At 37.7% G+C, this 16,114-nt stretch overlaps 2 protein-coding genes across 4 annotated transcripts; both read right to left on the reverse strand.

Moving 5' to 3' along the window:
* Positions 1-152: 152 nt before the first annotated feature.
* Positions 153-7,290, reverse strand: LOC131322115 (mitochondrial thiamine diphosphate carrier 2-like). 2 transcript variants are annotated; one of them, XM_058353269.1, is made up of 8 exons: positions 7,075-7,290; positions 6,044-6,198; positions 4,722-4,838; positions 4,073-4,184; positions 3,386-3,513; positions 2,156-2,308; positions 1,627-1,767; positions 153-671 (listed from the first exon to the last, which is right to left on the reverse strand). In XM_058353269.1, exons 2-8 carry the CDS (start codon positions 6,158-6,160, stop codon positions 453-455), a joined length of 987 nt encoding a protein of 328 aa, XP_058209252.1. In that variant the 5' UTR covers positions 6,161-6,198; positions 7,075-7,290; the 3' UTR covers positions 153-452. The 2 variants fall into 2 exon arrangements, with proteins under 2 accessions (XP_058209252.1, XP_058209253.1); XM_058353270.1 differs by lacking the exon at positions 6,044-6,198 and having other exon boundaries at positions 7,075-7,258.
* Positions 7,291-8,281: 991 nt separating this feature from the next.
* LOC131322117 (mitochondrial thiamine diphosphate carrier 2-like) lies at positions 8,282-15,401 on the reverse strand. 2 transcript variants are annotated; one of them, XM_058353273.1, is made up of 8 exons: positions 15,191-15,401; positions 14,165-14,319; positions 12,842-12,958; positions 12,192-12,303; positions 11,505-11,632; positions 10,281-10,433; positions 9,779-9,919; positions 8,282-8,822 (listed from the first exon to the last, which is right to left on the reverse strand). In XM_058353273.1, the coding sequence occupies exons 2-8, from the start codon at positions 14,279-14,281 to the stop codon at positions 8,604-8,606; spliced, it is 987 nt and encodes a 328-aa protein (XP_058209256.1). In that variant the 5' UTR covers positions 14,282-14,319; positions 15,191-15,401; the 3' UTR covers positions 8,282-8,603. The 2 variants fall into 2 exon arrangements, with proteins under 2 accessions (XP_058209256.1, XP_058209255.1); XM_058353272.1 differs by lacking the exon at positions 15,191-15,401 and adding an exon at positions 15,030-15,166.
* Between the last annotated feature and the right edge of the window lie 713 nt (positions 15,402-16,114).

Consider the following 16,114-nt stretch of genomic DNA (forward strand, 5'->3'; position numbering starts at 1 on the left):
CAGACAGAATGCTCCACCAAATTCATTATCCAGACGCGGCCTAATAAACTGTTGAATCAACCAATTGCATTTTGATGAAGCTGGGAGGTAGCGTAGCAGAAAGTATTATTAACATAGAGAGAGAGAGAGAGAGAGAGAGAGAGAGAGAGAGAGAGAACCATAATATTAACCATTATATAAACCAAATTCAGAAAGAGTTGCATTCGGCAGTGTCTTTGACCCCTAATTTTCATCTCCAACTATTTGCTACTGCTACAAAATTTATAGAACTATGGTCTATAAAAAATGACTAAAAAAACTACTGTAGTACAAGTACCCCTTTCTCTCTCTGAGGCTCCTAACATACAAGGGTTAAAAGAATGTAAATGAATCCAAAAGGATCAACCAAGAAGAAAAAGAAAAAGAACAAGATCAAATGTGCCAAAAAAGAGAGGATCATATAAGCTTCAGCTTCAAGTCAAGATGGACTCCAACCAATCTGATGTAAACTCATAAGCAACAAACGTAACAGCACTAGTAGGTGCTGCTTTGACGATAGACGGGACAATGCCCTTGTAGAGGCCAGCCCAACCCTCATTTTGCAAAATCCGACAAAGCGCATCGTACATGTTCTTATACGCGCGATGCTCCACTCGAGCTCCGTACCTTGGGTGCCTCGCTAGCCCTTCTACCTGGGACAGAAAACATACCACATCTCAGCCGCCATAATGACAAACTCAGCACCAAGAAACACAAACCTGACATTGCAAATCAAAAAGTCTGGCTAAGCAAGTTTACAAGAATGCATGAGCATCTTGATAAAATAAGATGGATGAAATTGTGTTCAAATGTACAATAGAAAGATGATAAAACTCTTCAAAATGCCTATCAACACAAAACTAGGAAAATCAAAATATGAGCTCTCTTGTGATAGGTAATCTTAAGTACTTTGTGCAGAAGAGCAACAATGGAGTAGGCAATAAGTAGCCAACCTAATTTGCATATGCGTTACCCCATTCGCAAACTTAACCAATACTCCATCAAATAGTCTCAGGATCGACAGTGAAGTGTTTGAAAGCTAGAAGAATACAGATGATAAGGACTACTAATATGCACAGAAAAATACTCCCTCCGTCCCAAACATTTTGGGACGAAGGGAGTACAGATAATAAATCTGTTCGAGGAACCATGGTTCTGAGCGATGGACAAAGTATTCAGCAGAAAGCCAGAAACACTCACTATCGTATACTGTACGAATTAAGACCTATTGCCATATTGGGGTACGTAGGCACCGGAAACAAAAACTCCAATGGAATGAAACAAGGTCTGGTAAAACTGGTAAAATGCAAATGAATCATAGTTCTAGGATAACTTAACAAATGAATCACCGAATGGGTCTGAGAGAACTAAGCCAGATAACATAACGCTGATGCACCAACTTTTGCAAGTTCTGACAAGAACACGGGAAGTAGAAATTGAAACAGAATGAATAAAGTTTATGTTCTTTCTGAAAATAACTTGTATCAAACGTGCATGTTAAACCCTTCTGATGCTTAAATCAAAGATAAATAGGAATCTAGCAACTGTACATTCGTAATGACATTCTGATGGGCAGGCAAAACATAGCTTGAAAATTCAGGTCCATACCTGAAACCTCTTCTTGACCACATCAAGAGGATGACAGACAGCTTTAGCACAAGTGCCAGCTGCAAACCCACAAATGGAAAGCTGGAAGCTTGGAAGGGATTCATCAGCCACACTTCCACCAGATCTGAAACGATTCCAGTCCTACAAGGAACAGAGTAAAATGTAATAGGCCTTACAAAGAGAGACCACCATAATCATCATTTGATAGATGCATAGGCAAGCATCCATCCACATATAACCTAGAAGAAAAGATGGAGAGAGAGAGAGAGAGAGAGAGAGAGAGAGAGAGACCACACAAAACGTATTATATAACACCTCGTCGGATTAGTATGACAATAGACAGGGTTACATATCCTGAGGTCAGTGGTACCTTTAGGTGAGTTTGGGGTGTTTTAAAATGCATTGCTATACAGAAAACGTGGCTCAAAGTTTCCATATCCCAACCCAAAATAACAAAAATCATACACATCCTATAAGTCAAAAGTAGCAAACCAAATAGAATGATTTATAAAGAGGAGTAAAAGCTTACCATCGCCCAGCGCTTGAATGTATCATAGGTCCCAAACTGCAGGCCAGCATAGGGAATAATCGCAACCAATGTCGGTGATAACCCAGCATAAAGGCCACGGAAACCGCGAGTTTTAATGATATCAACCAACGCAGATCTCATGTTTGGATACACCTGAACGTAGACACAAATATTAGTCATTTCTGTTACTATTGAATTTTCTGAAACTATTTTGCAGGCCTTGGAGCCTTGATTGACACCTAATATAGGATAGTTGTCCCTTTGTTTAATAACCTATCAGGTATCTTTTTGGATAAATCTCCATAGAGGCATGAGGGATACCAGATTTCCCACTTCTTATATAACTTGGATTACTTCTCGTGTTAAAACCAATTTAGTTTTCCAAATGAGAATGATGCATAATGCATAATGCAATACTTTCTTTTGACAAAGTATGAAGCAAGAGGCAATATGCTAAGCTTAACTAACCTTATCGTAATTCACTCTATAGTCAATACTTTAACTTCCTTATTAAGAATAGGAATAGGAGTTGTATGTTAACGCCTATGAGCAGGATCCCCCCACATGCTTATATTAAAAATTGATAACTCAATTGCAGTTCTGGTAGTTTTATTTTTCTTTTTCACAAATTATATTTCAAATTCACAATTTCAGGTGATGATTTAAGCGCCTAAAGGATTCTGCAAGTATTAAAGCTGAAGACAAATGTAATATTCGCATTTGTAAACAACATATGTGACAACAAAGATCACACCACCTACCATAAATAATGCACCGCCCACTATTAGTTCTCTTGCTTCCAATTTTTTTATTTCAAGATAACAGCTGAGAAGTCCGGAACAAATTTCCACTACAGTAGAACCCGTGAAAAAGCAACATTTTTTACCAAATTTTGCTAAAACAATGTACAAGACCACCTAAATTGTGTGTAGACTCATCTCAAGTTTTTCTGGTAGGGTTGAAATTGGGTTTATTGACTTAAAACAGAAACATTGTTCTGAAAACTTATACACCGGAAAACCTAAGAGGCCATTAATATCTTTACTAGCAGCTAAGGAAGGAATTAAAAGCATATAATCTTCAGAATGTTATTTTCTCTACAAAAAATACTAAAACTCACAAGGGTACAGAGGTAAATAATATATTATGATTATTACTGATATCTTCAAAATACGGATTTCCTTTCGGAGCACCAACATAATGATGTCATTGAATGTACCTTTGACATACCTTTGGCTCACCTTGTGAAGCTAAAATAGTACGTAGCAGATCAAATGGATAAGAACCAACAGTAGCTGCACATGCCGCTAATGCCCCACTTAAATAGGAAAGATAAGGACTTAAATGAATGTGATCCTCTGCATCAAAGCAAAACAGAAACCAGGAATGGCATTTAAGAGACAACTACTAGAAAAATTAGACTAGTAATAAGAAACTAATTTTTGCCAAGAAAATTTTGGCAGTTAATACTGCGCAGTCAAACAGCTTACATCACAGTCTATATCAATCAGTCCCATAAACAAACACAGACAATCTCCATCACCCTGCTTCCATGGTAAATTGAAAATATGATGCCTAGAATCTCATTAGGCATTAATACGGAAAATTCATCAAGCGATTAGTTGGTCCTACTGACCAGCACATACCAATATACTTAGAACACAACCATGAAAAATAAGAATAATTCCTTAAGCAACTAAAAGCTACATTCAAGCCATAATCAGAAGATTAACATCAAACATGGGCAATCACACTTAGCTGGATACAACAAGGTTAGCTTACGAGAACAGAAGCTGACGGAAAGGTATAGAGAATTGTATGTGGTAACATCTAATCATGCAAAAAAAAATGCCAAAAGAGTGATATAGTCATATCTCTGAAGATATTGATGGAGTAGCTAAGTTATTGAAAACAAACCTGTCCTGGAAGAACCAGCTGCAAATGTCTTGATTTTGTGCAACACAGTAAACTGTATGGCAGTGTAGGGCATATACATGAGGAGTGCTGGGACATTACCACGCCAAAAACCCTGTAATGAGCCATCAATTAGAGTAAAATTGCTGCTTATTGGACATAATCAAAATAAAATACCGATTTTCTCATAGTAGACAGCCCAGCCAAACTATAAGTGAACAGAAGTCACCAAAGAGTTGCTACATCTTACTTAGCATACTGTGTTGGCTACAACAAGTAATAAAACCCAATGGGAGTCATGGGACATCTCCTCATGTTAAAGATCCCAAAAGGGAAGAACAAAAAAACAAGAAGTTTTCAAAAGGAGCATACACTAAAAAGTTTAGTCTTGTCACAAGAGCCTTATTGCTCTACATTTGTATCCAGTCATTTATATCCAGTGAGGAAAGTCCCAGTTCATTTATTAAATCTGATTGCCCAATGATATGGTACCTCTATGGTTGTAAGCTGAATAATGAGAAATTCATTATGAATATCGTTCGTCAAGCAATTGGTGGAGGAAAATCAACTAACCTAAAAGTAGCATCATACAACTATATGTAATGGCAACATAAAACAATAGTTCCAAATCTAGAAATGAAGATATAATTACCCGCAATCCTTCCTCTCTAAAGATGTCCTTAGTTGCTTGTAACATCCCAGTATATTTGGATTGTCTATACGCATCCTTATGAAGCAAAGCCCAGGAAGTAGTTGGTTCTATTTGAACCTGCAATAGATCCCAAACAAGGATTTTCTAGTCCAGCATATAAGTTTCAGATGTGGATATGCATTTCCATGTACTTCTAATGCACATGCATACAATTATACAAACCCACATAGGCGCTTGCACTTGCATGTGCACCAAAGGGAAGAGAGAGATGATGATGAACATGAACATGAACATGGAGTTTAGGAATGTCAATTGTTCTTTCTTTAAAAAGAACTTGACAAATTTTCAATTAATTTGAGATCAGTAACACATTTTATCTATGATTAGCAAAATACTATCATTCAATCAAATGAATAGAGTTGAAACATGATAATTTTTGCCCAATGTCGAAGATAAAAATAATTTGAAATTCATTTACTCCCCACTTTTTGGGCACATCATCTCATTGATTCTATAGATGGTGGCAATGCCCAATGCATTTGGTTGTAGAAAAACAACATAGCTGCACAACTACACATTAAACAAGGAAAGTAGATATATCACCATAACTGAATTTGGAAAGCAATGCCTCTTAAAATTAAACATCTATGTGTAGGAGGACCAAAAAATCATTTTGGATCATTTTCTATTCTTGCACTGCCCCTTGGCTTCATTCCTATGGCATTGGTTGTCCTGATTTATGATATTTGTTGGGCAGCATTGGCTACTTGCGCACAAATGCTCTTGATTGAGTTTAGGGTTATTAGTTATGACACGAAAGTGAGAGCACTATGAGACCTTGTAACACTCACTTTCTTGTCTTGTTAGGTTGGAGCGGAACGCATGACAGGTTCGATTGAGGACTTATGGAATAGAGTTCGTCATTTGTCATCTTTTGGCTTCCGTTTCTCCTCCATTTAACAGAATTCCACTTCATTTGTCTCTAGAGATTTGAAAACAATGTATGACCAAATTTCTAGTTTGAGACTTCATCTAGCTTCCCTCTTTTGACTTTTTCCCCATCTAGTGGACTTCTTGTCCTCTCCTTTGTTTTACCAAGTTCAAAAAAAATTCTTCCGATGGTTTACCAACTTCAATTTCTGTAAGTTAGCTACATTCCTTTATCAATAAATTAGATATCACAGTGCAATTCTAGTTGATTTCCACGGAACGCATAACAAATCTATGCAAATGGAGAATGTGTAGTTAAAGCCGATTCCATAATTAAGTTAAAGTCAATAAAGACATTGAGATTCTCTCCTAAATTGCATTTGGAAAGGTACCTGGAATCGAATCTTAATAACGTCCAGCGGAGACGTTACTGTACGCGATATTCCACCAGAGATTGCCCCCGCCGTAGTATCTATCAATGCCCGTTTCAGATGCCCCGGCTCTTCCATCACTCACCCTCAAAACCCTGCTGAGGTTTTACTAGAACCTACAATCCATGTCAAAACCAACTCCTAAGATTTAACACTCTCAAAACCCACAAAAATTAAACATAATTACACAATGTTAGCTAATCTAGAAACCACAAACCCCATTTGCATACGTTGAATTTCGTAATTATTTCCTCATAGAAATACAGATGCATAAACTTTAAACTTTTTTTGATAACTCCATTGTTCGGGCCAGCTTACTCATACCTCGACTAATTTGGGACTAGGACTGCAAACAAAACGAGCTTATCGCAAGCAGCTGGAGGGCTCGTTTACAGAGGCTCATTTAGTAAACAAGCCGAGCTCGAGCTCGAGTTTTGGGCTCGTTTAGTAAAAAAGTCGAACTTAACACTCCAAAAGTCGGCTCGGCTTGGAAAAAAGTGGGCTTGGCTCGTTTATAGAGGCTCATTTAGTAAATGAATCGGGCTTGGCCGTCAGCTGGTTAAGGGCTCGACTCATTTACAGCTGAGCCGAGCTTGAACACAACAAAGCTCGGCCCGGCTCGTTTGCAGCCCTATCTAGTACCATTCCCACCGTCACTAGTGGGGCTCAATTAAAGCCGGGGCAAGATGCATACATAAATTGACAAACACCGATAGATAAATACGTTTCGTTAAAACATTAGGGAAGTTGTAACGGCTCGTTAACAGCAAAAGTTGGAACGTAATGAGGAATGAAATCGATAATTCGAGAACGAAACAAAAACTGAAATACCTCCACTAATTTTAGGGTTTCACCGAGATAACGGCGAAATGGTGTGCAATTCAACTTGACAACAAACAAACATTCCGAAATTCCATAACTATACAGAACAAACTATACTATTTCATTCTCCTATATTTATTTAACGTATGTGTATGAAGAAAGCGACGTACCTGAGTAGAGAAAATGAGAAGGGAAGGGAAAGAGCCGCCATTAACGAATCGAAAGAGTCAAAAGTGTGTGTGTGTGTGTGTGTGAGAGAGAGAGAGAGAGAGAGAGAGAGGCGTAAACGGGTGTAGTTGCCGCCTACAGTATCAGCAGCGGCAAGTTGGAACATTTTAGAGAGAGAGAGAAGACGCAAAAGATCTGGTGGTGTCTTGAAAATTGAATAGACAATCCGCTATTTGACTACCACAAATGTCAATATCTCACTTCAATTCTTGAAAAGATACATTTTCTTTTTTTTCCATATATATAACCGGAGGTCGGTGAGTTTGCGCGCATGTCAACTAATTTCGGGACTTTAAAGTTAATAATCGGAAAAAATCCTTTAGCGGTCTCAAGATTTATAATGTCTAGGCTCCGTGACACATACGACCTTATTGAGGACAAAAATTTATTTGTTTTCTCATACTCACTTGGTTAAATTTGAGGTTACGTTATAAAGTTTTTTTTTTTTTTTTGTCTAAGATATATCAACGGGGTAGCGGGGTGTTAGTTAACGGAGGGTTCAAAAGTTATTCATATCCTTGCCCCAAATATGCTTCCCGTAAAACTCGAACTCAAGTCTCTATAAAGGTTATGAAGTTACTTGGTTTTGTATACGTATTTGTAAACCTTTATTTTTGTGTGAAGCCACACTGTATGGTAGGATTATAGCCCTGGATATTGGCCCAGTTGTGTGTGAAGTAGTAGTTTCAATGCTTGAAAATGAAAAAAAGTTAAAACTCTTTTTTGGAGAGTTGGGTTAGAGTTAGGCGTGTGAAGTTGCCGCATCAATGCTTGCAAAAGAAAAGAAGTCAATATCCTTTTTGGCGAGTTGGGTTGGAGTTGGACCAGTGAGGGAGCTAATACTCTTTTTGGCAAGTTGGGTTGGAGCTAGGCAAGAAGCAAAGTTTTAGATTGGAGGGGACCCGAATTTGGCGTATCAAAATTTGAATCACCAATATTGTTTTATTCCTTGCTCAGATAAAAAAGTTAAATTTAACCAGCAATATCTTATACTCTCTGTATTATTTATTCAAATAACTAAACATGAACATATTAACAAAGAATGGTCATCCTTCAAAATAGTCGTCAGACGCTACATCAACCAATTGCATTTTGATGAAGCTGGGAGGTAGCGTAGCAGAAAGTATTATTAACATCGAGAGATCGAGAGAGAGAGAGAGAGAGAGAGAGAGAGAACCATAATATTAACCATTATATGAAACAAATTCAGAAAGAGTTGCATTTGGCAGTGTCTTTGACCCCTAATTTTCATCTCCAACTATTTGCTACTGCTACAAAATTTATATAACTTTGGTCTATAAAAAATGACTAAAAAAACTACTGTAGTATAAGTACCCCTTTCTCTCTCTGAGGCTCCTAACATACAAGGGTTAAAAGAATGTAAATGAATCCAAAAGGATCAACCAAGAAGAAAAAGAAAAAGAACAAGATCAAATGTGCCAAAAAATAGAGGATCATATAAGCTTCAACTTCAAGTCAAGATGGACTCCAACCAATCTGATGTATACTCATAAGCAACAAACGTAACAGCACCAGCAGGTGCCGCTTTGACGATAGACGGGACAATGCCCTTGTAGAGGCCAGCCCAACCCTCATTTTGCAAAATCCGACAAAGCGCATCGTACATGTTCTTATACGCGCGATGCTCCACTCGAGCTCCGTACCTTGGGTGCCTCGCTAGCCCTTCTACCTGGGACAGAAAACATACCACATCTCAGCCGCCATAATGACAAACTCAGCACCAAGAAACACAAACCTGACATTGCAAATCAAAAAGTCTGGCTAAGCAAGTTTACAAGAATGCATGAGCATCTTGATAAAATAAGATGGATGAAATTGTGTTCAAATGTACAATAGAAAGATGATAAAACTCTTCAAAATGCCTATCAACACAAAACTAGGAAAATCAAAATATGAGCTCTCTTGTGATAGGTAATCTTAAGTACTTTGTGCAGAAGAGCAACAATGGAGTAGGCAATAAGTAGCCAACCTAATTTGCATATGCGTTACCCCATTCGCAAACTTAACCAATACTCCATCAAATAGTCTCAGGATCGACAGTGAAGTGTTTGAAAGCTAGAAGAATACAGATGATAAGGACTACTAATATGCACAGAAAAATACTCCCTCCGTCCCAAACATTTTGGGACGAAGGGAGTACAGATAATAAATCTGTTCGAGGAACCATGGTCGCGAGCGATGGACAAAGTATTCAGCAGAAAGCCAGAAACACTCACTATTGTATACTGTACGATTTAAGACCTATTGCCATATTGGGGTACGTAGGCACCGGTAACAAAAACTCCAATGGAATGAAACAAGGTCTGGTAAAAATGGTAAAATGCAAATGAATCATAGTTCTAGGATAACTTAACAAATGAATCACCGAATGGGTCTCAGAGAACTGAAGCCAGATAACATAACGCTGATGCACCAACTTTTGCACGTTCTGACAAGAACACAGGAAGTAGAAATTGAAACAGAATGAATAAAGTTTATGTTCTTTCTGAAAATAACTTGTATCAAACGTGCATGTTAAACCCTTCTGATGCTTAAATCAAAGATAAATAGGAATCTAGAAACTGTACATTCGTAATGACATTCTGATGGGCAGGCAAAACATAGCTTGAAAATTCAGGTCCATACCTGAAACCTCTTCTTGACCACATCAAGAGGATGACAGACAGCTTTAGCACAAGTGCCAGCTGCCAACCCACAAATGAAAAGCTGGAAGCTTGGAAGGGATTCATCAGCCACACTTCCACCAGATCTGAAACGATTCCAGTCCTACAAGGAACAGAGTAAAATGTAATAGGCCTTACAAAGAGAGACCACCATAATCATCATTTGACAGATGCATAGACAAGCATCCATCCACATATAACCTAGAAGAAAAGATGGAGAGAGAGAGAGAGAGAGAGAGAGAGAGAGCACACAAAACGTATTATATAACAATAGACAGGGTTACATATCCTGAGGTCAGTGGTACCTTTAGGTGAGTTTGGGGTGTTTTAAAATGCATTGCTATACAGAAAACATGGCTCAAAGTTTCCATATCCCAACCCAAAATAACAAAAATCATACACATCCTATAAGTCAAAAGTAGCAAACCACATAGAATGATTTATAAAGAGGAGTAAAAGCTTACCATCGCCCAGCGCTTGAATGTATCATAGGTCCCAAACTGCAGGCCAGCATAGGGAATAATCTCAACCAATGTCGGTGATAACCCAGCATAAAGGCCACGGAAACCGCGAGTTTTAATGATATCAACCAACGCAGATCTCATGTTTGGATACACCTGAACGTAGACACAAATATTAGTCATTTCTGTTACTATTAAATTTTCTGAAACTATTTTGCAGGCCTTGGAGCCTTGATTGACACCTAATATAGGATAGTTGTCCCCTTGTTTAATAACCTATCAGGTATCTTTTTGGATAAATCTCCATAGAGGCATGAGGGATACCAGATTTCCCACTTCTTATATAACTTGGGATTACTTCTCGTGTTAAAACCAATTTAGTTTTCCAAATGAGAATGATGCATAATGCAATACTCTCTTTTGACAAAGTATGAAGCAAGAGGCAATATGCTAAGCTTAACTAACCTTATCATAATTCACTCAATAGTCAATACTTTAACTTCCTTATCAAGAGTAGGAATAGGAGTTGTATGTTAACGCCTATGAGCAGGATCCCCCCACATGCTTATATTAAAAATTGATAACTCAATTGCAGTTCTGGTAGTTTAATTTTTCTCTTTCACAAATTATATTTCAAATTCACAATTTCAGGTGATGATTTAAGCGCCTAAAGGATTCTGCAAGTATTAAAGCTGAAGACAAATGTAATATTCACATTTGTAAACAACATATGTGACAACAAAGATCACACCACCTACCATAAATAATGCACCGCCCACTATTAGTTCTCTTGCTTCCAATTTTTTTATTTCAAGATAACAGCTGAGAAGTCCGGAACAAATTTCCACTACAGTAGAACCCGTGAAAAAGCAACATTTTTTACCAAATTTTGCTAAAACAATGTACAAGACCACCTAAATTGTGTGTAGACTCATCTCAAGTTTTTCTGGTAGGGTTGAAATTGGGTTTATTGACTTAAAACAGAAACATTGTTCTGAAAACTTATACACCGGAAAACCTAAGAAGCCATTAATATCTTTACTAGCAGCTAAGGAAGGAATTAAAAGCATATAATCTTCAGAATGTTATTTTCTCTACAAAAAATACTAAAACTCACAAGGGTACAGAGGTAAATAATATATTATGATTATTACTGATATCTTCAAAATACGGATTTCCTTTCGGAGCACCAACATAATGATGTCATTGAATGTACCTTTGACATACCTTTGGCTCACCCTGTGAAGCTAAAATAGTACGTAGCAGATCAAATGGATAAGAACCAACAGTAGCTGCACATCCTGCTAATGCCCCACTTAAATAGGAAAGATAAGGACTTAAATGAATGTGATCCTCTGCATCAAAGCAAAACAGAAACCAGGAATGGCATTTAAGAGACCACTACTAGAAAAATTAGACTAGTAATAAGAAACTAATTTTTGCTAAGAAAATTTTGGCAGTTAATACTGCGCAGTCAAACAGCTTACATCACAGTCTATATCAATCAGTCCCATAAACAAACACAGACAATCTCCATCACCCTGCTTCCATGGTAAATTGAAAATATGATGCCTAGAATCTCATTAGGCATTAATACGGAAAATTCATCAAGCGATTAGTTGGTCCTACTGACCAGCACATACCAATATACTTAGAACGCAACCATGAAAAATAAGAATAATTCCTTAAGCAACTAAAAGCTACATTCAAGCCATAATCAGAAGATTAACATCAAACATGGGCAATCACACTTAGCTGGATACAACAAGGTTAGCTTACGAGAACAGAAGCTGACGGAAACGTATAGAGAATTGTATGTGGTAACATCTAATCATGCAAAAAAAAATGCCAAAAGAGTGATATAGTCATATCTCTAAAGATATTGATGGAGTAGCTAAGTTATTGAAAACAAACCTGTCCTGGAAGAACCAGCTGCAAATGTCTTGATTTTGTGCAACACAGTAAACTGTATGGCAGTGTAGGGCATAACCATGAGGAGTGCTGGGACATTACCACGCCAAAAACCCTGTAATGAGCCATCAATTAGAGTAAAATTGCTGCTTATTGGACATAATCAAAATAAAATACCGATTTTCTCATAGTAGACAGCCCAGCCAAACTATAAGTGAACAGAGGTCACCAAAGAGTTGCTACATCTTACTTAGCATACTATGTTGGCTACAACAAGTAATAAAACCCAATGGGAGTCATGGGACATCTCCTCATGTTAAAGATCCCAAAAGGGAAGAACAAAAAAAACAAGAAGTTTTCAAAAGGAGCATACACTAAAAAGTTTAGTCTTGTCACAAGAGCCTTATTGCTCTACATTTGTATCCAGTCATTTATATCCAGTGAGGAAAGTCCCAGTTCATTTATTAAATCTGATTGCCCAATGATATGGTACCTCTATGGTTGTAAGCTGAATAATGAGAAATTCATTATGAATATCGTTCGTCAAGCAATTGGTGGAGGAAAATCAACTAACCTAAAAGTAGCATCATACAACTATATGTAATGGCAACATAAAACAATAGTTCCAAATCTAGAAATGAAGATATAATTACCCGCAATCCTTCCTCTCTAAAGATGTCCTTAGTTGCTTGTAACATCCCAGTATATTTGGATTGTCTATACGCATCCTTATGAAGCAAAGCCCAGGAAGTAGTTGGTTCTATTTGAACCTGCAATAGATCCCAAACAAGGATTTTCTAGTCCAGCATATAAGTTTCAGATGTGGATATGCATTTCCATGTACTTCTAATGCACATGCATACAATTATACAAACCCACATAGGCGCTTGCACTTGCATGTGCACCAAAGGGAAGAGAGAGATGATGATGAACATGAACATGAACATGGAGTTTAGGAATGTCAATTGTTCTTTCTTTAAAAAGAACTTGACAAATTTTCAATTAATTTGAGATCAGTAACACATTTTATCTATGATTAGCAAAATACTATCATTCAATCAAATGAATAGAGTTGAAACATGATAATTTTTGCCCAATGTCGAAGATAAAAATAATTTGAAATTCATTTACTCCCCACTTTTTGGGCACATCATCTCATTGATTCTATAGATGGTGGCAATGCCCAATGCATTTGGTTGTAGAAAAACAACATAGCTGCACAACTACACATTAAACAAGGAAAGTAGATATATCACCATAACTGAATTTGGAAAGCAATGCCTCTTAAAATTAAACATCTATGTGTAGGAGGACCAAAAAACCATTTCGGATCATTTTCTATTCTTGCACTGCCCCTTGGCTTCATTCCTATGGCGTTGGTTGTCCTGATTTATGATATTTGTTGGGCAGCATTGGCTACTTGTGCACAATTGCTCTTGATTGAGTTTAGGGTTATTAGTTATGACGCGAAAGTGAGAGCATTATGAGACCTTGTAACACTCACTTTCTTGTCTTGTTAGGTTGGAGCGGAACGCATGACAGGTTCGATTGAGGACTTATGGAATAGAGTTCGCCATTTGTCATCTTTTGGCTTCCGTTTCTCCTCCATTTAACAGAATTCCACTTCATTTGTCTCTAGAGATTTGAAAACAATGTATGATCAAATTTCTAGTTTGAGACTTCATCTAGCTTCCCTCTTTTGACTTTTTCCCCATCTAGTGGACTTCTTGTCCTCTCCTTTGTTTTACCAAGTTCAAAAAAAAAATCTTCTGATGGTTTACCAACTTCAATTTCTGTAAGTTAGCTACATTCCTTTATCAACAAATTAGATATCACAGTGCAATTCTAGTTGATTTCCACAGAACGCATAACAAATCTATGCAAATGGAGAATGTGTAGTTAAAGCCGATTCCATAATTAAGTTAAAGTCAATAAAGACATTGAGATTCTCTCCTAAATTGCATTTGAAAAAGTACCTGGAATCGAATCTTAATAACGTCCAGCGGAGACGTTACTGTACGCGATATTCCACCAGAGATTGCCCCCGCCGTAGTATCTATCAATGCCCGTTTCAGATGCCCCGGCTCTTCCATCACTCACCCTCAAAACCCAGCTGAGGTTTTACTAGAACCTACAATCCATGTCAAAATCAACTCCTAAGATTTAACACTCTCAAAACCCACAAAAATTAAACATAATTACACTATGTTAGCTAATCTAGAAACCACAAACCCCATTGGCATACGTTGAATTTCGTAATTATTTCCTCAGAAATACAGATGCATAAACTTTAAACCTTTTTTGATAACTCCATTGTTCGGGCCAGCTTACGCATATCTCGACTAATTTGGGACTAGGACTGCAAACAAAACGAGCTTATCGCAAGCAGCTGGAGGGCTCGTTTACAGAGGCTCATTTAGTAAACAAGCCGAGCTTGAGCTCGAGTTTTGAGCTCGTTTAGTAAAAGAGTCGAGATTAACAATCCAAAAGTCGGCTCGGCTTGGAAAAAAGTGGGCTTGGCTCGTTTATAGAGGCTCATTTAGTAAATGAATCGGGCTCGGCTGCCAGCTGGCTAAGGGCTCGACTCGTTTACAGCTGAGCCGAGCTTGAACACAACAAAGCTCGGCCCGGCTCGTTTGCAGCCCTAGTACCATTCCCACCGTCCACTAGTGGGGCTCAATTAAAGCCGGGGCAAGATGCATACATAAATTGACAAACACCGATAGATAAACACGTTTCGTTAAAACATTAGGGAAATTGTAACGGCTCGTTAACAGCAAAAGTTGGAACGTAATGAGGAATGAAATCGATAATTCGAGAACGAAACAAAAACTGAAATACCTCCACTAATTTTAGGGTTTCACCGAGATAACGGCGAAATGGTGTGCAATTCAACTTGACAACAAACAAACATTCCGAAATTCCATAACTATACAGAACAAACTATACTATTTCATTCTCCTATATTTATTTAACGTATGTGTATGAAGAAAGCGACGTACCTGAGTAGAGAAAATGAGAAGGGAAGGGAAAGAGCCGCCATTAACGAATCGAAAGAGTCAAAAGTGTGTGTGTGTGTGTGTGAGAGAGAGAGAGAGAGAGAGAGAGAGAGAGAGAGAGGCGTAAACGGGTGTAGTTGCCGCCTACAGTATCAGCAGCGGCAAGTTGGAACTTTTTTTAGAGAGATAGAGAAGACGCAAAAGATCTGGTGGTGTCTTGAAAATTGAATAGACAATCCGTTATTTGACTGACGACAAATGTCAATATCTCACTTCAATTCTTGAAAAGTTACTTTTTCTTTTTTTCCATATATATAACCGGGGAGTTCGGTGAGTTTGCGTACATCTCGACTAATTTCCCCACTTTAAAGTTAATAATCGGAAAAAATCCTTCGGCGGTCTCAAGATTTAGAATGTTTAGGCTCCGTGATCTATGCGACCTTATAGAGGACAAAAAAAAATTTTGTTTTCTTATACTCACTTGGTTAAATTTGAGGTCATGTTATAAAGTTTTTTTTTTTTTTTTTGTCTAAGATATATCAACGGGGTAACGGGATGTTAGTTAACGGAGGGTTCAAAAGTTATTCATATTCTTGCCCCAAACATGCTCCCCATAAAACTCGAACTCAAGTCACCATAAAAATTATGAAGTTAGTTAGTTCTGTATTCGTATTTGTAAACCTTTATTTTTGTGTGAAGCCACACTATATGGTAGGATTATAGCCTTAGATATTGGCCCAGTTGTGTGTCAAGTAGTAGTTTCAATGCTTGAAAATGAAAAAAAGTTAAAACTCTTTTTTGGCGAGTTGGGTTGGAGATAGGCGTGTGAAGTTGTCGCATCAATGCTTGCAAAAGAAAAGAAGTCAATACCCTTTTTGGCGAGTTGGGTTGGAGTTGGACGAGTGAGGGAGCTAATACTCTTTTTGG

This window comes from Rhododendron vialii, chromosome 4a, assembly GCF_030253575.1.
Source record: "Rhododendron vialii isolate Sample 1 chromosome 4a, ASM3025357v1".
Classification (NCBI taxonomy): domain Eukaryota; kingdom Viridiplantae; phylum Streptophyta; class Magnoliopsida; order Ericales; family Ericaceae; genus Rhododendron; species Rhododendron vialii.

Excerpts from the sequence above, each read along its gene's own strand:
- LOC131322117 (XM_058353273.1), bottom strand. The coding sequence starts at position 14,281 with ATGGAAGAGCCGGGGCATCTGAAACGGGCATTGATAGATACTACGGCG. Across the intron at positions 10,434-11,504 it reads CTTCACAGGGTGAGCCAAAG|GTGTATCCAAACATGAGATC; the intron begins GTATGTCAAAGG and ends GTCTACGTTCAG. Across the intron at positions 8,823-9,778 it reads TGGTCAAGAAGAGGTTTCAG|GTAGAAGGGCTAGCGAGGCA; the intron begins GTATGGACCTGA and ends TTTCTGTCCCAG.
- LOC131322115 (XM_058353269.1), bottom strand. The coding sequence starts at position 6,160 with ATGGAAGAGCCGGGGCATCTGAAACGGGCATTGATAGATACTACGGCG. Across the intron at positions 4,839-6,043 it reads TTATTAAGATTCGATTCCAG|GTTCAAATAGAACCAACTAC; the intron begins GTACCTTTCCAA and ends GATCTATTGCAG. Across the intron at positions 2,309-3,385 it reads CTTCACAAGGTGAGCCAAAG|GTGTATCCAAACATGAGATC; the intron begins GTATGTCAAAGG and ends GTCTACGTTCAG.